The sequence below is a fragment of the Eurosta solidaginis genome, chromosome 4 (assembly GCF_040869045.1).
Source record: "Eurosta solidaginis isolate ZX-2024a chromosome 4, ASM4086904v1, whole genome shotgun sequence".
Classification (NCBI taxonomy): domain Eukaryota; kingdom Metazoa; phylum Arthropoda; class Insecta; order Diptera; family Tephritidae; genus Eurosta; species Eurosta solidaginis.
Genome location: NC_090322.1, coordinates 222,924,200 through 222,948,394, shown reverse-complemented (window position 1 = coordinate 222,948,394; position 24,195 = coordinate 222,924,200). Strand labels below are relative to the sequence as shown.

Below are 24,195 nucleotides of genomic sequence, written 5' to 3'. Positions count from 1 at the left end.
AAGGTCGATGACACGATACAAAAAGTTTCGCTAGGGGGCGCACGGGATGAGATATTTAGAAAAATCGTACGAAACGGAGGGAATTTTGCGATTAATTTTTATGTAAGTTCTCATTGAGCTACAACTGTAAAACTTCACATATAGAATAAGACGCCGAGAAAATTTAAGAAAAGGAGAAAAAATTCCGTTAGGTGGCGCACGGAGCGAAATCTTTAGATAATAATTTGGAAATTTGGTGTTTTGAGATCGATTTTAAAGTAACTTCTCACTGAGCTACAAACATGAAACCTCAGAGACAGGTTAAGACACCGTGACAAAGGAACAAAAGGTGGCGCACGGATTGAAAAAATTAGATAATAATTTGGAAATTTGAAACCGGGTTTTAAGTAACTTCTCAATGAGTTAGAGGCTAAAAATTTAGATCTAAATTCAGAGGTCGATGACTGCCGATGACACGATACAAAAAGTTTTGTTAGGGGGCGCGCGGACTGAGATATTTAGAAGAATCAAACGGAATGGAGGAAATTTTGGGATTGATTTTTATGTAAGTTCTCATCGAGCTACAAGCGTAAAACTTAACAGATAAGTTAAGACACCGAGAAAATGTAAGAAAAGGAAAAAATAAAAATAAACTAAAAAATTGTTAGAACTTTCTTTATATAAATGGGCAAAAATCAGCGAAAAATGTGTCCTTATATAAAAACATATTCTTGCTAAACTTTGATTTTTAAATTTTGACATAGAACTTGCAAAAATATTTATGAGAAGTAAAAATATAAAGGTGGAGCGCAATTGATTGACTAAAAATATCTCCTTTCCTACCAACTTTACAATCCAACTAATGTGCGCTCCACTTTTATATTTTTACTTCTCATAAATATTTTTGCAATTTCTATGTCAAAATTTAAAAATCAAAGTTTAGCAAGAATATGTCTTTATATAAGGAGACATTTTTCACTGATTTTTGTCCATTTGTATAAAGGAAGTGCTTAACATTTTATTTTTACTTTTCATAATTTTTGTTTGTGAGTTGCATGAAATAGTAATTTTCCAACTGCATTCATTTGCAGCTGTGGTCTCCGCGGTGTTCTGGCTGCATCATTATTCGTTGGTGCTCCAATTCCCCCTACGCTTTGGGGAATCATATTTGCCCTATTTTAATTTGGCCAACTTTAGCTACTTATATTAACTTCACTCTTAACTGGGAATGCAATCTTTTTGACGCTTTTGACTCCCACTTCACATGCGGTTGGTTATTAGTTAACCACCACCAACAACCTCACTTGTTGTGCCTGCGCTGCGTGCACTTAACTTGCGACCTACTAACTTATAATTCAGTTCACTTTCACTTTACTTGGTAGTAGTTGCTGTATTTGTAGGAACTTTAAAAAAACTAACGTGGTTGCCTTGTAGTTCCAGTTTCTGTTTCATTGCTATTACTTAATGAAATTTTTGCCAGGCCAAGAGTCACTTACTCAGTTGCATGTAAGTAATTATTTTTTGATCATACCCCATGGCGTATACGTTACATATATTAATTTAGAGCGTACATATAACAAAGATTATCGAAAATAAAGATGTTGCAGGCGCAAACTACGGTGGAAAGCAGCCGAGCGTAACAAAATTCTAGTAGGTCACTTTCACCAAACCAAAAACTTTAACACAATTTTTAACATAATTTAAGCACAGAAATACACTGATTGAAGTTTTGGATAGTAAAAGTTAAAATTCTGAACACATTAGCTGAATAAAAAGTGTACAAATAATTGTTAAATAACAAATACAGACAGTGGTAGTTTAACAAATTCTGCTGTGGTAAGTGGTGAATGTGACCTACTAGAATTTTGTGAAGCTTGCCTCACAAGGAGTATAGGCCTATAGCTATTCTGCCTTTCCTCCTTTCCAAGGTCGTCGAACGAATTTTGCACTGCCAGATAAATACTTATGTGCAGAATAATAACCTTCTCACAGATTCCCAGTCTGGATTCAGGTCAAATCGTAGCTGTAAAACGGCGCTCCTATCGGTGATAGAGGATATTCGAGAACAAGTTAACAAAAATTTTACTGCTTTCCTGACTCTTCTCGACCATTCAAAAGCGTTTGACTCGGTCGACCACACCGTTCTCTGCAAGAAGCTGGACAACCTATTTAATTTCTCCAACTGTGCAACAGCCCTAATCAGATCGTATTTGGCCGACCGAACTCAGGCAGTAAGTGTTGGTAGCAGAAAGTCTGACTTCGTCAGTGTTTTAAGAGGAGTTCCACAAGGCTCAATCATTGGTCCCCTGTTATTTGTTTTGTATATAAACGATTTGCCTGGTGTTCTCAAGTATTGTAATATTCACATTTATGCTGACGACGTACAATTGTATATGTGCTGTCCTAGCGATCGTACCAGTTCATGTATTAATAACTTAAATTACGAATTGTGTCAAATTGGTACGTGGGCTTCTATGAACGGCTTATGTCTTAACCCTAAGAAGTCGAAATGTATAGTCATTCATAGAAGGTCACTAGATAAAAGTGGAATGGAAAATTTAATTTTAGACAACACTATTATAGAATACGTTGACACGGCAAAATATCTAGGTATAGTTTTTAACAAAACCCTGACATGGAAAGATCACATCTTCCGCACAATGGGAAAAGTGTATGGGATGCTTCGTACACTCTGGCTTACACAATATTTTACTCCGTTACATATTCGTCTACTAATAGCAAAAGCGTACTTAATACCTACGCTCCTTTATGGTTGTGAGGTTTACTCCAATTGTGACTATGTATGTAATAGGAAACTTAATGTTGTGTATAACAACATTGCTAGATACGTCTATGGGTTGAAAAGACTTGACCACGTCTCTCAACATGCTTACAGGTTGCTAAAAATTTCTTTCGATAACCTTATTAAACTTAAAACGCTCACTACGCTACATAAATTAATATATATGAAGGAACCTGACTATCTGTATCGGAGGCTAAATTTTCTCCAGTCGTCTAGATCTGTTCTCCTTACCCACTTCAGACATCGTATGCTAATATCTGATCGCCAGTTCTTCATTAATTCCATACGTCTTTGGAACTCGCTCCCTTCTAGACTTAGGCTTATAAGCAATGCTCTGCTCTTCAATAAAGAATTAACAAGTTCTATAATAACCTAGACAATTAAAATACTGATTCCTTCTAAGCAAATGTACTCTATCATTCCTTTATTTATCTATTTACCATTTATTAAATATATTATTTGTTGTAACCTTTTCTTAGCCATAGTCATTAGCTTTAAGTTTCAAGATTAGATTGTTCCTATTTTATGCCTTTTACCGACTAGCACTGTAAAATAATTTTTGTCAAATTGTTGTGCTGGGATGAATTGCCTAATAAATACAAATACAAATACACGATTTTTCGTCCCTGCAACATCTTTATTTTCGATAATATTTGTATATACATACATACGTTAGTTCCCCTAACAGGACGTCAGACCTGATAACCAATTTTAGCTACTTAAATCCTTAACTTGGGCTAAGTGGTTTTAATGATTTCAAGGGGATTTAAATCGTTTTCCACCTTGTCCTCCCAGTGGATTTGAGGCCGCCAGCTTCCTCTGTTTTTATAGGCAGGTTCCCATAAGAATACCTTCTTGGCCAGAGCAAAATCTTTCATTCGAATAACGTTGCCCAGCCACCGTAGATGCTTTGTTTTAATCCGCTGGACTATGTTGAAGGAAGTGACAATTGACCAGTAGATCATAGTTTATCTTTACCGAGAGAGGATTTTACTTGTCAATTGCCTACTCAGTTCAAAGTAGCATTTGTTGAAATAGGTATTCATAACTGGATTTCTAGATTGACGTGCTTATTTGCCTTAATGCTGCTTCTCAAACATACGAAGTCCTTTACTAGTTCGAAAATATTACAGTTGCGTGGTTTCCAAGACACCAATGAACTGACTCTTTGCTTGATGAACGCAGGTATTTCGTTTTGTTCTCCTTTGCCATCCAAGCCATTTGTTCCGCTTCTGTTTTCAGTGTGGAGTAAGCAGAGCTTACGGCGCAAGTGTGGGCTGATGATGTCAATGTCGGCACCGATAATGTCAATATACGCCAGTAATTGAAAGCTCTTATAATTTATTGTTCTCTACAGCTCGTACAATCAAATTGAAGAAATCGCACCATAGAGGGTCACCCTGCCTTAAACTTCCTTTAGTTTCGAACAGCATGCAGAGGTCCTTTACAATTCTGACTATGCTTATGGTATTGTTCAACGTAATTTTGCACGTCCGTATAAGTTTTTTGGGAAAACCATATTCAGAGATTGCGTAAGGCCGATGATGTGTGTCAGTTAATTTTTCGCGCGCGCATATGGTGTATGACAGATTTACCAGGTTTGATCCCGTACTTATTAAAATTCACGATGCATTTCAATCATAATACGCTTGACAGGACCTGACATGCTGATTATACTGAAAATGGTGTAGCCTGCAAAATTCCCTTTCTTGTGGACTGGGAAAAGAGGTTGGAGATTCCCATCATCAGGCATGCACTCGTCCGACTATATTCTGCATAGGTTTATGCATGTTTATTGCTATTCTGACTTCGTCATAGTCGGGTTGGGGAACATTGATTCCATCGTCATAGACTACTGGCTCGGGTTCGTCATATTCCCTAGGAGTTTCATTGCAACAGTGAGGCCCCCCGTCATAGCGTAAGCACTTTCTGAATATTAGCTAACACGTCATTCTTATAGCAGTTTCCATCGAGTTTAAAATCTTCGACCTATAGTTCTTGTTGTTGTGGTAGCAGTGCTTCTCCCCATCTAGTAGGGGCGACTCTAACCGAAGTTCAAGGAAACTTGCAGCTTAAACGGAGGTGTACTAGAGAGAAGGGTGTTAGTGGTGTTGGTTCCACATTGCAATTAAAAAGATGGTTGGTGACATATGCTGGACATACATTATGTATGTCGTGGTTGATTCTGTATAGGTATGAGTTTAACCTGTTACAGTATCCAAATCGAAGTAAAGCTAGAGTGGCACGCGAGTTCAGGGGATTATACGTTAAGAAAGAGGTTCACTGGGAAATTCCTGGCATAGAGTTCCGACCCCTTTTGGTGGATATCACTGATGATTAAGATGATTTTTTTTTGTTCATACGGCAGAGTTCTCAGGTGCCGTATTTCCCCATAATACTCGCTTAGATTACTTCTAAAGTCGGGGCTCTTCAATAAGGGCGGGGCGAGGCCTCTTCAATAAGATGACTATTGGCCTCTTCAATAAGATGACCGTTGGAGTACCCAGGTTCCTGGTAGGTAGGCTGCCTATCGCATGCAAGTGGCCGACCAAATGCTTTGTAAGTGGTAATGTTCGTCTTTTTATCTTCAACCCAAACGCTGCCGGCAAGACGTTTGAGGATTTTGTTACGGCACTAGATTTGCTCTTTAAAATGTAGATCCTGATTGGGCGTCAACCCCAATATTTTTTTGCTGTAAGACAGTCGGTAGCGTAAAGCCATCGACGTGGCGTTAGCTCTTAACGTAGCGCTGTATGCGGCATCTTATATACGGTTGCACCTCAGCATTCTTCATAGTCCCAGTTTTTTGTCGTGGTCGGCGGTAATAATTTTTTCCTTGGCGTAAGTGCATGGTGCTGTAAAAATCGCTGAATTGTGCTCTGAGATTTCAGATGTGAGAGTCAAATAGTAACATCATCAAAAGTTTGTTGGTATTACCGCCTTCCACCGTCTGCCTCTCCTTGTGTTTTTACACCCAGCATGTACTTGTGCATAAGGTTGTTATTACTGTGATTGGATAGCGGTTGTTCATACTGGCGTATAGGAGTTGATATAGTATTTGATATATTTCTTATATCAAAATTATCAGAAAAAATTTTAATTGCGTCATGCCAGTCCTTCCGCCCTCTAATCAGATAACGTGAAGAAAAATTAAGATAGCTTTACAAAATTGTTTGCTGACTCAAATGAATTCTGAAAAGATTGGTGTTCTAAATAGGCGTATTCGACAAATAACCACGCCCACTTTCTGAATACGAAAATTTAAAAAAATGAAAGAAATACGATAATGCAATGCCAAAGACCGGTAAAGTGACTTTATGACGACAAACTGAAATTTGATCAAATTTTGAAAATTGGCTTGCAAAGTTTTGTGGGGACTCTTACTTACTTACTTACTTAATTGGCGCTTAACCGTTTAAACGGCGCGGCAGTCGCTTCCTCTCTCTGCCAACCGGCGCCAATTGGTCACAATACGTGAGTTTAAATGGTTTTCCACCTGGTCCTTCCAACGGAGTGGCGGCCGCCCTCTACCTCTGCTTCCATAGGCGGGTTCCGAGATAAACACAACCGCTGCGGTTTGAATCATTGGACTATGTTGATGTTTGCCTAGAGCTCGTACAGCTCATGGTTAAATCTTTTCCGGTATTCGCCATCGCCAACGCGTAGAGGTCCATAAATCTTTCGAAGAACTTTTCTCGCGAACACTCCCAGAGCTGCTTCATCTGATGTTGTCATGGTCCAAGTTTCTGCACCATATAGCAGGATGGGTACGATGAATGACTTGTATAGTATGATTTTGGTTTGCCGAGAGAGGATTTTACTTTTCAATTGCCTACCTAGTCCAAAGTAGCATCAGTCACCATCTTTACCGCTTCTTTTTCCAGTTTAGAGTAAGCAGAACTAACGGCGCGGGTGTTTAGGTCGATAATATCGATGTTCAGTCAAAATCAAGCATGTTTTATATTGATATGTTGAATTTGATTGCGGTCGTATAAACTCCGATGATGCACCCAACATGATCTGTTCGTTCAAATGAGGCAGGTACTCAAGAAATTATATAAAAAATTCTGAAGTTTGTTCGTAAAAGGAAATCTAGTTACACAAGTTATATCATTCAGATATTACAAGAACGTGAGCATTATATTTTAAACGAATGCTTGGGTATGAGAAAGCTGTTTTCCAAATGGATACTGTGTTTGCTCTTTTACCAAGACAATGCACCGAATCACAAGTCTCAAAGAAGCGAGTCGCGAAACTGAAGCGTATTTTAAGGCCCTTGGCAAAATCCTGCTACAAAAAGATATTTCAGAATTAGAGTGGCATTGAAAACGAGAATTTCTTGATGAATACATAAGAATTATGCAAAAAAAATAGTTTTGTCAATGGTAGAACTTATGATTTCCCGAACTTGTTCGAAAAGAGATTTCTCCTGAGTCTCGCCTTCTCGAATCTCGAATTTCTCTCTCTTTATCTCTTTTATATATAGCTTACGATTTCTTCACGAAGACAGACCCGAGAATTCGTGAGTACGGTTTCTCGCGATATTATCGTAACTCGAAATACTCGTAAATCTCACCAACTTCCCAACATTCAAATTGGTCGCTGTTTTGGCAGTATTTATACTCTGTTTTTGTTTTTTACTTATAGTTTTTTTTTTTTTTTTGATTAAATTGCATTTCCAATGATACTTCACTCAAAACAAATTTACATGCATATATAAGTTTGTTCATAATATTCTAATTTTTTATCAAGAAAACGAGAAGTCGGCCTCTCGCGAGATTCTCGAATCTCGAAGTAATCGCATTGCTCGTGAGCTTCCCGACATTCAATTAAATTCCTCCATGGCAGTTCTCAATGCTTTTCAGTGTTTTTATACTCAGTTGAGCAGAGCTCACAGAGTATATTAAGTTTGATTGGATAACGGTTGGTTGTACATATATAAAGGAATCGAGATAGATATAGACTTCCACATATCAAAATAATCAGGATCAAAAAAAAATTTGATTGAGCCATGTCCGTCCGTCCGTCTGTCCGTCCGTCCGCCCGTTAACACGATAACTTGAGTAAATTTTGAGGTATCTTGATGAAATTTGGTATGTAGGTTCCTGAGCGCTCATCTCAGATCGCTATTTAAAATGAACGATATCGGACTATAACCACGCCCACTTTTTCGATATCGAATATTTCGAAAAACCGAAAAAGTGCGATAATTCATTACAAAAGACAGATAAAGCGACGAAACTTGGTAGGTGAGTTGCTCTTATGACGCAGAATAGAAAATTCGTAAAATTTTGGACAATGGGCGTGGCACCGCCCACTTTTAAAAGAAGGTAATTTAAAAGTTTTGCAAGCTGTAATTTGGCAGTCGTTGAAGACATCATGATGAAATTTGGCAGGAATGTTACTGCTGTTACTGTATGTACGCTTAATAAAAATTAGCAAAATCGGAGAAGGACCACGCCCACTTTAAAAAATTTTTTTTTTAAAGTTAAATTTTAACAAAAAATTTAATATCTTTACAGTATATATGTAAATTATGTCAACATACAACGCCAGTAATGATATGGTGCAACAAAATACAAAAATGAAAGAAAATTTCAAAATGGGCGTGGCTCCGCCCTTTTTCATTTAATTTCTCTAGGATACTTTTAACGCCATAAGTCGAACAAAAATTAACCAATCCTTTTGAAATTTGGTAGGGGCATAGATTTTATGACGTAAACTGTTTTCTGTGAAATCGGTTGATGCCACGCCCAGTTTTTATACACAGTCGTCCGTCTGTCCTTCTGCATGGCCTTTAACACGATAACTTGAGCAAAAATCGACATATCTTTAATGAACTTAGTTCACGTGCTTACTTGAACTCACTTTATCTCGGTATGAAAAATGAACGAAATCCGACTATGACCACGCCCACTTTTTCGATATCGAAAATTACGAAAAATTAAAAAAATGCCATAATTCTATACCAAATACGAAAAAAGGGATGAAACATGGTAAGGTAATTGGATTGTTTTATTTACGCGAAATATAACTTTAGAAAAAACTTTATAAAATGGTTGTGACACCTACCATATTAAGTAGAAGAAAATGAAAAAGTTCTGCAGGGCGAAATAAAAAACCCTTAAAATCTTGGCAGGTACTAAATATATAAATAAATTAACGGTATCCAACAGATGATGTTCTGGGTCACCCTGGTCCACATTTTGGTCGATATCTGGAAAACTCCTTCACATATACAACTACCTCCACTCCCTTTTAAAACTCTCATTAATACCTTTAATTTGATACCCATATTGTGCAAACTCATTCTAGAGTCACCCCTGGTCCACCTTTGTGGCGATATCTCGAAAAGTGTCCACCTATAGAACTAAGCCCCACGCCCTTTTAAAATACTCATTAACACCCTTCATTTGATACCCATATTGCACAAAAGCATTCTAGGGTCACCCCAGCTCCACCGTTATGGCGATATCTCGAAACGGCGTCCACCTATGGAACTAAGGAATACTCCCTTTTAAAATACTCATTAACACCTTTCTTTTGATACCCTTATTGTACAATCAAATTCTAGGGTCACCCCTGGGCCACCTTTATGGCGATATCTCGAAAATGCGACCACTTATACAACAACCACCACTCCCTTTTAAAACCCTCATTAATACCTTTAATTTGATACCCATATCGTACAAACACATTCTAGAGTCATCCCTAGTCCACCTTTATGGCGATATCTCGAAAAGGCGTCCACCTAGAGAACTAAGGCCCATGCCCTTTTAAAATACTCATTAACACCTTTCATTTGATACCCATATTGTACAAACAAATTCTAGAGTCACCCCTGGTCCACCTTTATGGCGATATTTCGAAACTGCGTCCACCTATAGAACTAAGGCCCACTCCCTTTTAAAATACTCATTAACACCTTTCGTTTGATGCCCGTATTGTACAAACAAATTCTAGGGTCACCCCTGGTCCACCTTTATGGCGATATCTCGAAACGGCGTCCACCTATGGAACTAAGAATTACTCCCTTTTAAAATACTCATTAACACCTTTCTTGTGATACCCATATTGTACAAACAAATTCTAGGGTCACCCCTGGTCCACCTTTATGGCGATATCTCGAAACGGCGTCCACCTATGGAACTAAGGATTACTCCCTTTTAAAATACTCATTAACACCTTTAATTTGATACCCATATCGTACAAACACATTCTAGAGTCACCCCTGGTCCACCTTTATGGCGATATTTCGAAACGGCATCCACATATAGAACTACGGCCCACTCCCTTTTAAAATACTCATTAACACCATTCGTTTGATGCCCATATTGTACAAACAAATTCTAGGGTCACCCCTGGTCCACCTTTGTGGCGATATCTCGAAACGGCGTCCACCTATGGAACTAAGGATTACTCCCTTTTAAAATACTCATTAACACCTTTCATCTGATACCCATATCGTACAAACGCATTCTAGAGTCAACCCTGATCCACCTTTATGGCTATATCCCTAAATGGCGTCCACCTATAAAACTATGGCCCACTCCCTCATAAAACACTCTTTAATGCCTTTCATTTGATACACATGTCATACAAACACATTCCCTCGGTTCATTTTCCTACATGGTTATTTTCCCTTATGTTGTCACCATAGCTCTCAACTGAGTATGTAATGTTCGGTTACACCCGAACTTAACCTTCCTTACTTGTTAATTGTGGCATTGTGGAAATATTCGCTGGTGCTCCAGAACAAATCGTAAGCTCTATGTATATGAAACAGCCAATGCATCGGTTAAATAGAATTTCAAGCAGCTCTTCTTGAACAAGTTCGAGAAGTCGTAAACCCTAGACCACAGAGCGATTAAGTTTATAGCGAGAAGCTCGCGAGCTTTACGAGTATTTCGAGACAAGAGAATCTCCCTTGTGTTCGAGAATAAATTGTAAGCGCTAGTCAATGGTTCCCCAACGAACGGAGGCAGAAGGAATGAAATCAAATATTAGGTTTTAAAATCTTAACGATAATGTTGCAGTATTTTACTATTAGACTACAACAATTTCTGCTGTTCTTAAAGAGAGTATATTTGAAGCTCATGATGGACGTATTTAATGGATACTACCATATGGTTTTACTTAATTATAGAAGTGGTACAGTTATTACCTATCTAAGCAAGGAATAATTAATAGGGTCCTAGACAACTTCTGGTATTTGCCAAATAGGAAAGTGTTTTTTTTTACAACAAAAGTCCTGCTACTCAATTGGAGTCTTCTGTGTAGTTGTTTGCAAATTCAACAAACACCATAGACCTTCCATCTATTTGAGTTTTTTATTGATCCACCTGCACAACCGCAACGCAGTTATACATATTTAAACTTTTTTAACTTTTCCTACAACTCATTTGTAAGCCCTTTGTTGTTATTTATTTTGAAGCGCAATAAATCTTACTGCTGGCTTTGCTCACCACAATTTACTCATCATCACTGATAAGCTTTAATAGCTTTATTTGTCCGTATTAAATTTGCCAATATGAATCACTTATTTGCTCTGCAGACAAACATACATATTGTTACATACATAAGTACACATGTTAAAGCAAATGTCTGATATATTTGCTCAAATTTGCAATATGAATTTTATTTCTATCAATATTTACAAACCAGAAAAAATACATGATGAATATGCAAAACGGAATTGTGACTTTCGAAAGTTTAGCAAAAACTGTTTGATATAAAATGAACCCAATCAGAACAAATTAGTTTATAATGACTCAATGAATTTAGTTATAATTTAATCTATGTTTCTTATAAAACAAGAAAAACCAACAAACACACGAACGTGAAGAGAGCCGTGAAATTTTTTGCCAATTTTATCAATAATTAATTTTTTTTCAATAATTGAAGACAAAAATTGCATGAAATGTTTTTTTTAAACGTCTATATGGGGTATTCCATCCCATTTCGACCAATTTTGAACCCGACCCCTTTAAAATTGGCTGAAAGTTTTTCTTCTTTTTCTAGCTTACGAAAGATGTTTTTCAGAATTTTTTCATTCAACTCAAAAAAAGTTATGAATTTAAAAAAAAACACCGTTTTTGTTTTCAAAATGCTATAACTTTTTCAAAAATTGACCGTTTGGGATCTTTTTTTTTTTTAAATTTGTTTTTAAATGTACTTTTCGGAAAAAATCAAAAAAATTTTTAAAGTTTTTTTTTTTGTAATTTTTCAGTTTTTCGAAATTTTTCGAATTTTGCCTTTTTTTTCTCATAAAAAACTACAATCAATTCTGCAATCATCCCCACTAATCCCGGAGTGGGCCGATAATTTTTTTTTTTATTTAACTGAAAAAAAAAAACTTTAAACATTTTTTTGTTTTTTTTTCCGTAAAGTACATTTAAAAACAAATTAAAAAAAAAAGATCCCAAACGGTCAATTTTTGAAAAAGTTATAACCTTTTGAAAAAAAACACCGTCTTTTTTGTTAAAAATTCATAACTTTTTTTGAGTTGGATGAAAAAATTTGAAAAAATTCTGAAATACGTCTTTCGTAAGCTAGAAAAAGAAGAAACACTTTCAGCCAATTCTAAAGGGGTCGGGTTCAAAATTGGTCGAAATGGAATGGAATACCCCATATATATGAGCTATTGTAAAGGCAGGTCGATGGAAACGGCTTTCCATTCGATTGTAAAGCAAATAGAAAGGTCCCTAGAGCACAAAGACTTTGCTCTGAATGCTTTCCTAGACATCAAGGGGGCTTTTAACAATGTCTTACCGGTGGTAATCGAAAGAGCTCTGGCTGGTTTAGGAGTCGAGGGGGCCCTGGTTTAATTTATTAACAAACTTCAAATGCAGCAGAACTGTCGCAGCGCAGTGGGGAGGGACCATAATTGAGAGGAAGGTGCGCGGGGACACAGGGGGGTGTCCCAACTCCTCTGCTCTGCCTTATGGTAGTCAACGAGCTTCTTGTGGAGCTGGAAGCCAATGGCTGTCAAGAGAAAATTTCTGGGCGCTCTGCGCGATATTCCAGGGCTACCTGGATACTGTGGCTAGGTAGGCTGAATTATATGGGCTGGCGATCAACCCGGGAAAAACGGAATTGGTTCTTTTTACAAGGAGATATAAGATGCCCGATTTATAAACTCCCTCGATTAGAGTAGTGGCGTTGGTACTTTTCGATAGGGTTAAATATTTTGAAAAAGAAACTATCCTGGTGACCCAATGTGGAAGATTGGGCCAGGAATGCCGCGATTGCCTTGTACTGCTGTAGAGGGGCTATCGGATAAAATTGGGGACTTGGTTGGGGAGTTGGTCTTTTCTCAAAACAGAAATTTTAGCCGCAAGTTTAATTTGGCTGTTCACTACATTGTCTTCCAAGCAGAAGTTGCTGCTATTAAGGATGCGGTGGATGAAATGATATCCAGTGCTACTTCGGTTAGGGAATTTAACATCTACTCTGATAGCCAAGCGACTATCAAGGCTTTGAGTTCACCTACAGTGCGATCGAGGGTGGTCTGGGAGCGCCTGACTTCGCTTGTGATTGCATCGAACTATTTTTTTAATTAAGAGGCTGTAGGAATTTCGGGACTCCGCTGGCAACCTGTGGTTTTCTCCTTCATAGATGGGCTTCAAGTCAGCTCAGCAAACGTTGGGAGGACACCACCTCTGGCAGGGTAGCAAGATTTTTGTACCCGAAAGTCTGCCGAAATAATTGGGTTCACTAAGGCTCACCTATCAATAGTCGTTGGGGTTTTGATAGGGCTCTGCCCCATGGGAATCCATGCGATACATCTCAATATACTGGAAACCCCATCCTGCTGTAGCTGTATGGAGGATGCTGAGGTGGAATCATCGAATCACTTTATGCTTGATTGCCCAGCTTTTGCCAGAACTAGGCGGAAGGACTTCGGTTGCGACTCACTTGGATCTCCGTAGGATTTTTTCAAGGTTGAGATCGGTATCATTTGGAACTTTATCGTACGACTCTCTAAGTAGCTATATCTACGTCGCCGTTATTTTATTGTATGTGGTATCACAACGGACCTTCATATGTCCAAGGGAGCTTCCCCTATCAGAGCAGCTACCACCTAACCTAACCTTGTTTTCGGAAAAGTTTTTAGTTTCGTAATTTAAAAACGTTCTAAAATTCTACCGCGAAGAAAATTTTTAGCCCGACGTAATTTTTTCTCTTAAACGTAAGCGAGGGGTTTCGTAGTTTTGTCAGGTTTTCGAAATTGCGAAATAATAGTTAAGCTTGTTTAGCTACTAACTATAAATTTAGTTTTTTTTTTGCTAAATTTATGGGTTTGTTAATTTGAAATACAAAACAAACAAAAAATGGGGTATTGTTCTTTGCAATTTTGTGAGCAATGTTTTGTTACGCCTAAAATTTGGGGCGCCGAGCACATCTGCTCACATCGAATTACCATTCTTGATATAGGATCTGTTGATTACGTTCTTAGAAATTTGATATCCAAACCACTCAAAACAAAAACCTACATCCATATTTAATTATTCATTGATTTTGTTAAAAGTATTAACACATTTTGGATATCGGAGAACTGTCGCTATTCGAGCAAATTATATCAAAAGGGCAACCTGGATTCATCTCAATTAGATATCGGAATATCGCATAAATCAATTTTTATAAAATATTATATACATATATAACAGTGGGCGTGGTTATATATCGATTATGCCTGTTTTTAATACAAACCTAACTCGTCATATCTTCATTTAAATGAAAATTTTTGCAAAAGTACATCTGAGGGTCAGCCTTCGAACAAATAGGCAGACGAATGGGTGAATTGATGGATGAGCATTCTTAGCCTCAAGTTTCTTCCTGTAGAGGCTAATGGTTTTTTCGGTTGACTTAAATCCGTAGAAGCGATGAAAAAATCAGTTTAGGAGACCGGGGAAATCGGAAGATGCTGCTAACTTGGAATATATAAAGCCAAAGACGAATGCGACATATATCGCAACGGACGCTCGAGTTCGATCGGGATAATGAAACAAATGTAACTATTTCCTGCCAAACTTAAGCGCCTTCATTGGTTTCTGTTCTAAAAGTCACCGTGGCGGCCACCGTGGTGTGATGGTAGCGTGCTCCGCCTATCACACCGTATGCCCTGGGTTCAACTCCCGGGCAAAGCAACATCAAAAAAATTTTAGAAATAAGATTTTTCAATTAGAAGAAAATTTTTCTAAGCGGGGTCGCCCCTCGGCAGTGTTTGGCAAGCACTCCGGGTGTATTTCTGCCATGAAAAGCTCTCAGTGAAAACTCATCTGCCTTGCAGATGCCGTTCGGAGTCGGCATAAAACATGTAGGTCCCGTCCGGCCAATTTGTAGGGAAAATCAAGAGGAGCACGACGCAAATTGGAAGAGAAGCTCGGCCTTAGATCTCTTCGGAGGTTATCGCGCCTTACATTTATTTATTTTTTTAAACTCTATGTAGTCTAGTCCATGGATTTTCGAATCAACGTTATAATAAGTCATATTTCAACTCGAAAACTTATTGTTTTCAAAGACTTTTCTATGTAACATAAATCGAAAAACACAAGAATTTGTTGGGCTTAGAAACGAAATTAATTGACCGTGATTATTGCAGTGGCTACTGTGGTGTGGTGGTTGTGTGCTCCGCACACCGAGGGTCCTGGGTTAAACTTCCGGGCAAAGGAACATAAAAAATTTGGAAACAAATTTTGTCAATTAGAAACAAGTTTTTCTAATCCGGGTGGCCCCTCGGCAGTGATTTGTCAAATAATCCTAGTGTATTTTTTTACTTTCTTGTACTAAAATGGATGGATACTTTGTTAGAGCCGGGTACTTTTGAAGAACCGTATAATTTTTTAAAAGCGGGTACTTCTTTGAGCTAGGTACTATTTAAAACTTGGAAGTTTTTTGAACTAGATACTTTTTTTGAAACCGTTTACTTTTTCGAAGCTTCTGCCTTTTTAGAGCCTCGTATATTTTAGAGCCGGTGCTATTTTAGAACCGGATAATTTTTCAGAACCGAGTGCTTTTTTACTAAGCGGGTACGTTTTGAGAGCCGGGCCTGTTTTAGAACCTGGTACTTTTTTGAATTTTTTTTTAGAGCTGGGACCTTTGCATTAACGGTTATGTTTTAGAATAATGTACTTTTTTTTAGAGCCACTCGGTACCAAAATTTATATGATATATAGCGAACTATAGTTTTATCGATTTGGATACTTACAATCAAAAAGTTCAAGTCAAGTTTTTCGATCTTCTATAACCGTCTCCTTTCAGCACAAAAATGTATATGTGATATTTTTTACCTACTTATTACCATTTCGAGGGATGTCATACAGTAAGTAAGCAATTGGCTCTTAGTCGAAAGGAGAGTTACATACTTACAAATATACAAATGAAAGAGGTAGGTGAAATGGCTGCAACCCTGGTCACCCAAGTAGCTATTTAAAGCCATTTTGATGCCATGTAACTCGTCTAAAACCCTACGGAATGTTGCGGTCAATGTATTAGAACCAGCCAGAGTTGTTGATAAAATTAAGAATATTCGGGATTGCTATCACAGATAACCCTCTGAGATCTTCTAGAAACGGGGTTCCAAGCAACCTTAGCCGGGCTCTAGCTAGAGCCGGGCATTTATACATAAAGTGTTCTACTGTCTCCTTGGCATTTGGATATTTGCAGCTTCTGTAGTAGTCGTTATACGGAATGCCCATCTTTTCCGCATGCGTACCTACTGCCCAATGGCCGGTGCAGACTGCTATCAGTTTGCGTGTGTTAGCCCTGGATTTGTTCAGGAGACTTCTCGTCCTCTTTACATCAAAGTTTGGCCAAATGCATTTTGATATTGCGCAGGTGGTGATGTTATTCCACTTTGTTTGTGCTTTCTTCAAGTAGAAGATTTGGATATTCCCCTTGGCTATTGCTAAGGGTATGCCTACTTCGACACTGGTTGAACAAGTATTACTACTTATTTAATTGGCACGCAAGTCGCTTTTTCGCTCTTCTAGCTGGCGCCAATTGGTCAAACCAAGGGAATTTAAATCGTTTCCCACCTGCTTTGATAAGCGGGTTCCCATAAAAAAATTCTTAGCCGGAGCATCATATTTCATTCGTATAACATGGCCTAGCCAGCTTAGCCGCTGCGTTTTAATTCGCTGGAATATGTTGATGTTCGCGTATAGCTCATAAAGCTCATCATTAAATCTTCTTCGGTACTCGCCATCGCCAATGTGTAGAGGTCCATAAAACATTCAAAGAACTCTTCTCTCGAACACTCCCACAGCCGCTTCATCTGATATTGTCATGGTCCATGCTTCCGCGCCATTTAGCAGGGCGGGTACGATAAGTGACTTTCGTTTGCCGAGAGAGGACATTTTTTTTTTAATTGCCTACCTAGTCAAAATTAGCTTTTATTGGCAAGAGTGATTCTTCGCTTCGATTTTAGAGCTGATGCCATTATTTTCGTTAATGCTGGTTACCAAATAAAGGAAGTCTTCTACTTTTTCAAATTATGGCAACGAACAGTAGCATGGTTTGTAAGGTGCAAATGCGCTGAGTCTTTGCTCGGTGACGGCAGGTACTTCGCTTTGTCCTTATTCACCATCAAACCCATCTTTTCCGCCTCTTTTTCCAGTTTGTAGTAGCAATATCATACGGCGCGTGTGTTCATCCCGATGATATCAATGCTAATGTAATCGTGTTAAAAAAAGGATATTCCTTCGAGCCGGATTTGAAGCAGCGACCTATGGATTTCTATGAAATTCAATTCAATCTACACACCGCTCTACCAACTGAGCTATCGAAGGTCTTGCAATTAGTTTGCATTAATCACAATATTGTGACGAATATTAGCAACGCTAAGGGTACTATCATCTCTAAGCCAATACTAAGCAGTGACTTGTATGCACATCAACAAGTCAGTCATTATGTCTATACATATCTCCATACAAGCAGCGGAGAGCACAAACACATACATATATCTGGGATAATCCTAAAAGAAGGCAATCATCTGTGGAAGTATCACTCACATATACACGCGCATATGAGAAGCTATAACGTGCATCTGAGTTATAGCTGTTGAGTTTATAACTGGTAAACAAATAGTAAATTCTGTAAACGCCTAGAAATACGCAAACGAGGAAACCGAATAATATAAAAGCAGTACCAGCTGGGGCACGCAATCAGTTTGACTCAAGCATGCTATCTGTTGCGAAGTAGAAGTGTTTTTTGAAGTAGTCTAATAAAGAATATTTTGCATTATCGAATATTGGAGTTATTTATTCAACAGTTTAGTGATTCTAACGTTAGCAGAAGGTTGCAAATAAGAGGAATTTCAGTGAATTCGTTACAATATTAATTAAAAAATGTATCTAACACATTGACTTGAATGATTGAAAGACTTGTCTTTTTTGCAATTTTATTGCAATTTATATATCTTCGCATCCGCCAGAGTGCTGAGAAAAAGGAATATATAATATAAATAATTATAATATTTTTGTCCGTCACTTTGTGATGACGGAAAGTCATCTGTTTTCTATCGATGTGTACTATATAGTATGTTGACAAAAAAAGTTATGATTTAGTTCATCCGGTACTCGAAACGAAGAAGAGTTCGTGCTTTGTTCAATTAATAGATATAGATTTCTTCATGCACAGAGAAATCTTCCCGAGAACACGTATAATGGAAAAAATTTAAAGTGTGTTTTTAGTGGCGGCTGCTTCTATGATTTTTGTCTTGTCCTCGGTTTCCGCGGATACATTTTTTTAACTAGACCGAACACGCAGAGTATAGGACGAGTTTTTTATAGCTTTAGATGATAAAACCATGGTCTTTCGATATGAGCTTATTTTCGTTTATGATTTGAACTCCCAGCTTTTTGCACGGCACTCATTGTGCTCCGAAAATATACTTACTTACTTAATTGTCCCTTCTTTATTGGGTTAACTGGCGTTAACTAGTCACACAAATGGAGTTTAAGTGGTTTTTCATCTGATCTTTCGAACGAGGTAGGGACCACCTTTTTCTTGTGCTTCCATTGGCCGTTTCACATAAAATTATTATCTAAGCCGGATCACCATCTTCCATTCGCTTGATATGGCCTAGCCAGCGTAGGCTACATGTTTTAATTCGCTGGACTATTTTTATGTTAAGTCTTGTTCGGTGCCAGCCGTCAGCGCCACATAGAGGCCAGTAAACCTTTCAAAGTAAAATTTATTGGCATCAGTGATTCTTCGCTGGACTTGAAAACTGATATTGTTGCTTGCGTATCTGTTGGTTCCAAAATAAGTGAAGCCTTTTACTTTTTCGAACTTATGCCTGACAACAGCTGCAAAGTTACCAAGGCAAAAACGTGCTGGCTATTTTCTTGATGACAGCAGGTACTTCGTATTTTCCTCATTTACCGCAAGTCCCACTTGTTTGCTTCCTTACCTACTCCCAAGGCGGTAGAGCTCACAACGCAAGTAATATCAATATCATCAGCATACGCCAGTAATTGTACGCTCTCTTAACAGACAGCATCCTGGTAAGGTCTCCTACTAAAATTGTCTTCTCCAGTATTGTTAAAGTGGCGTGGATGGCAGTCGCCTTGTCTGAAGCCTTGTTTGGTTTCAAATCCTGGTGGATTGCCCAATCTCATTTGGCAGAGCCTTTTTAAGTTTACAGGAAACATAAGGTTAGACATAGGCGCATACGAGCAAGTTCCTTAGGAATTGTCAAAGGCTGCTTTGAAAACGACGAAAAGATGGTGAGTGTCGAGTTTCCTATAATAACTCAACAATAAACAAAACTATAATGAATGAATGACAACTATTAAAAGCTTGTCTTGAGCTTTAAATTTTCAATAATACAAATTATTAAAAGTTTTGGCTGTTAATTTTGATTAGGGTCACCTGGTATTATACATTTTACTTTTCTCAAATTTAAGTGGTTCCAAATACATATGGTACAAGCAATTTATTTCGATACATGTTTTGATTCGGTCGCAGTGGATGGTTGGTAACGTGATCTGCCTATCACACCGAAGATACTGCGTTCACGCCACGAGCAAAGCAGCATCAAAAATTTTGAAACAAGTTTTTTTAATTAGAAGAAAAGTTTTCTAAGCGGGGTCGCCCCTCGGCAGTGTTTGGCAAGCTCCCCGATTGTATTTCTTCCATGAAAAGCTCTAAGTGAAAACTCATCTGCCTTGCAGATGCCATTCGAAGTCGGCATAAAACAAGTAGGCCCCGTCCCGCCAATTTGTAGGCAAAATTAAAAAGGAGAACGACACAAATTGGAAGAAAAGCTCGGCCTAAAATCTTTTCGGAGGTTATAGCGCCTTGAATTTATTTTATTTTTAAATGTTTTGAGTTTGTCGTTTATTTAGTTGGGCCACTGTATGGAATATTTGCTTTTAATTTATGGTAACTTGAAACTTCGAATTAGTAAAATATCTACTTCGTTAATCTGTGAACCAACATTCACATAAACAACAAAATCAGCTCTATGATCTCACACAGTATCACTTTTGCCAATAAATGCTACTTTGGACTGGGTAGGCAATTATATAAATGTTCTTTTTCGGAAAACGAAAGTCACTTATTGTATCCATCCAGCTATATGATGCAAAAGCATGCACCAAGACAACATCAGATGAAGTTGCTCTGGGAATGTTCAAGATATAAGTAGGCGACGGCGAGTACCGAAGAAGATTTAATGATGAACTGTAGAAGCTTTACGCAGACATCAACATAGTCCATCGGATTAAAACGCAGCGGCTAAGTTGGCTTGGCCATGTTATGCGAATGAAATGTTTTGCTCCGGCTAAGGCAGTATTTTTATTGAAACAGCCTATGGAAGCAGCAGATGAGAGCGGCATCACTTCGCTGGAAGGACCAGGTAAAATACGATCGCTTTCCAAGGCAGCCGGTTCTATGTACTGGAGCGTCTCGAGATTTTCCCTACCAAGGGCTGTAATTTCAGTGTAACCCCATTTAATTACTGCTACAACAACAACAACACGATTTTAATTTCACTCGCTTGGTGTGACAAATTGGTGCCAGTTAACACAAATAAGAAGCGACTGGCGCACCTTTTTTGAGTGGCCATAATCGCTTAAACGGTTAAGCGCAAGCTAAGTAAGTAAGTAACTTGGAACCGGATAGGTCAGCTTAATTGAGGCGTCCATTTTAGTTGTTGCAGTCAATTTTATTAAAGTGCACATCATACTAACGTCCTTGAGTTACGTTTTCCTTAAAACTTAAAAGTAAATGATTGTACTTACTTTTACAAATACTTTCCATTTAGTGTAAAATATTTACATACATAACGATATGTATAATATAATTTTGTTTATTTATTTGATTTTAGCTATTTACAATTCACAATTTTTTTACAACAATTTTTTATTTGTTTGTTTCGCTTCTTGTATTCGCTCTGTTTTAATAAAATTTTTAAGTTAGTAAATTCAAAATTACTAATTATTTAAAGATGTTTGTATGTGTATATATTTCTATATTTACATTACTCTATATACTATTTGTTTAGTAAAATTATTGTGTTTGTTCTTCGTTTTGTATTTTATTTTACATAATGCGATTAATTTTTCGCTAGTTTTTAAACAATATTGCTTTCGAGAAATTTCTTTCAAATAATTATTTGATTTGTTTTGATTTATTTCTATTTATATTTTTTCTTATAAGATTTCTACTTATGATTTATTGTTTTTGTTATTATCTTAATTTTAGATAGAATTTGCTTTTATTTAATTTTGTAAACTGAAAATGTATTCATTTTTGATTTTTAGTAGAGTTTAATGAGTTCATTTTTTGCTTTATAAAATCAGTTAGTTCTTGCGGCTTGCGATTGCTTTAAATTTCATACAAAAAAATTTTATGGGAGGAATATTGAAATTCGTGCACTCTAAAATAAATTTGTGCTGTAATTGCATTAAAAATTAAAATGTTAAATAATTTCATATAAAGTTTAAAAAATAATAAAAAAATTTTATTTTATCAATCAACCATTGTAGTTGTGATTGATTGGTGGCTGCGTGGGATAGCTCTTAGCACCTGACGAACTTGAAGTTGAACGAGTGGAGCCAGATGATGGATTCTCGCTAAACAAACCGCCAAAGTTGCGCGATCCTAAAATTTCGCTTATTGGACTGCTGCCGCGATTTGCACTGCCACCACCACCACCACCGCTCAACAAGCTGCCCAAAATGTTACTAGTGCTGCTTCCACCTCCACCGCCACCGCCTGCACTGCTGCCACCTCCACTTAGCAAACTGCCGAGAAAATTACTTGCACTGCTGCCACTGCCACCACCGCCGCCGCCACCACCACCACCGCTTAAAACAGTACCAAGGAAGCCACCCAAGATATTGCTGCCTGATGATCCACCACTAGAAGAAGTGCCTCCACCGCCATAGCCACCACTTGGCGTATAGCCACCGCTTGGCTGGTAACCACCACCAGCAGTACCGCCACCATTAGCACCGCCACCGCCGCCACCTCCCCCGCCTTGCAAACCTTTTGCAATTTGTCCTGCAATTATACCAGATACCGCTTGACTTACCGCAGGATTTGAGAAAAATTTGGAGAAAAAGTTGCCGCCTTCTTTGTCTTTTGGTTTCTGTGGCGTGTTTCCGCCACCATAGCCGGGCGCATTCGGATTGTAGCCACCGGGAGGTGCATAACCACCAGGAGGTGCATAACCACCAGGCTGATAACCGCCAGGATAATAACCACCTGCTGGCGGCTGATATCCACCACCTGCTGGCGGCTGATATCCACCACCGGCTGGAGGTTGATATCCACCACCTGCTGGTGGTTGATATCCACCACCTGCTGATGGTTGATGACCGCCTGCGGGTGGTTGATATCCGCCTGCGTGTGGTTGATAGCCACCATATGGATTGTAACCACCTGCGGGTGGACTATTGGGTAAAGTGGGATAAAGGCTGTGACCACCAGAACCGCCACCACTATAACCACCACTGCTGCCACCACCACCACCAACAACATTATTGCTCTCACCCATATCGGGTATCGGTGCACTTGGATTGTAAGAGTTATGTGTTGTGCCGCTGCTTACTGTGCGCAGGCGCGTACAAACAATTTTTTTTACGGATGGAATTGAGTATTGATATATTTTTATTTGTGCATATGTGCGACGTGTTCATATGTACATATGTTGCCAAAATTTTGTAAGCAAAGAAAGATTTGTTTCATTTAATCGAGTTTCATAGCAAAATATCCAGATTGCAAAGAAGCGTAGCAATGTTGAGTACAAATTTAGTCACAAAAGCGTTAAAACGAACGAATAAAAAGAAAAAAGAAAAATAGTTACTTAGTTATGAAGAAAATTTAAATATACAAATAATAACACATTAATATACACAACACATAAGTAAAATCTATGCTTTATTGCAATAACCTCTTACGTCTTAAGTTCGCCGCATATTATAATTAAAACGATTAATTCATATCTGAAAACATTTTAAAAGGCATTAGAGAGGCTAATTTAATAACTTGTTGGGATGTTTGTAATATATATGCATGAAGTTACAAAAAAAAATATATCAATCAAGTCGGCTATTGAAAATTTCATATTATAACAAATTCTTCTTCATATAACACTGAGACATGTACCTACAGCTTCAGAAAGCTATACCGTTTTAATAATAATGCTAATATTTCCTCTTTCGACTTAAGCGGTTATTGCATGATACTAAAAGTACATTTGCATAAAAATATATCTAAATATACATATATTAATGGCTAGGCTAATACATAATCCAATATGTCTACAGCGAGCTAGTTCAAATTGATGCGATCTGTTGAGTACCATTCCGCAATGGCGTAGAGCATACATCATTAAAAAATCAGTAGATGGCGCCGTCCTTTGAACAGTTGTTTCAGTTGACAGTTCTTTTTTTGCTTTGCATAAGTTCTTGCGAAGTGAATGTTCAAAGATATTGTGGCGAATTTTAGCATCGCTAAGCTGTTAGTAAATAAAAGCACAACACCAACAACATTAAATCAAGCTACAACACTTGTGTGCATGAACACATTAATCATCATTTACACACGTACACGGAAGGCGACGAGAAGTACATGCACACACATAACCAGCAGCTCTCAGTAAAGAGATATCTCACACATACACATGTAATCATCAGCCGAAGTTCTTGCTCATACATACACATGCATATAACTAATTACCAAGCAGGAGATGCAAGAGTTCTAGAAGGTGAAATATTTAGACCTTGGGAGAAGTATGCGGACGAGGCACCAGGGAGTACAAAACAGCGCAAGCTGAGTAGCAAATAATCAGTTTTTATTTAAACTTGATTGTGAAGTATAATTGTGAAGTACTACTCCCGGAGTAATTTAAATAAAGAACAGTTTGCAATACTGAATATTGGAGTGATTTATTCAAC

General features: G+C 37.9%; 1 protein-coding gene across 5 annotated transcripts in view; it reads right to left on the bottom strand.

Annotated features, from left to right (window-relative positions):
- Nucleotides 1–21,085: 21,085 nt before the first annotated feature.
- The window catches only part of Mnr (Membrane-bound Notch regulator), a 179,762-nt gene continuing 176,652 nt past the window's right edge, over nucleotides 21,086–24,195 (bottom strand). For all 5 annotated transcript variants that reach the window (XM_067784834.1, XM_067784837.1, XM_067784835.1 and 2 more), the window contains one exon: nucleotides 21,086–22,846. In XM_067784834.1, the coding sequence (XP_067640935.1) occupies nucleotides 21,768–22,846 (1,079 nt within the window). In that variant the 3' untranslated portion in view covers nucleotides 21,086–21,767. The remainder of the gene's footprint in view (nucleotides 22,847–24,195) is intronic.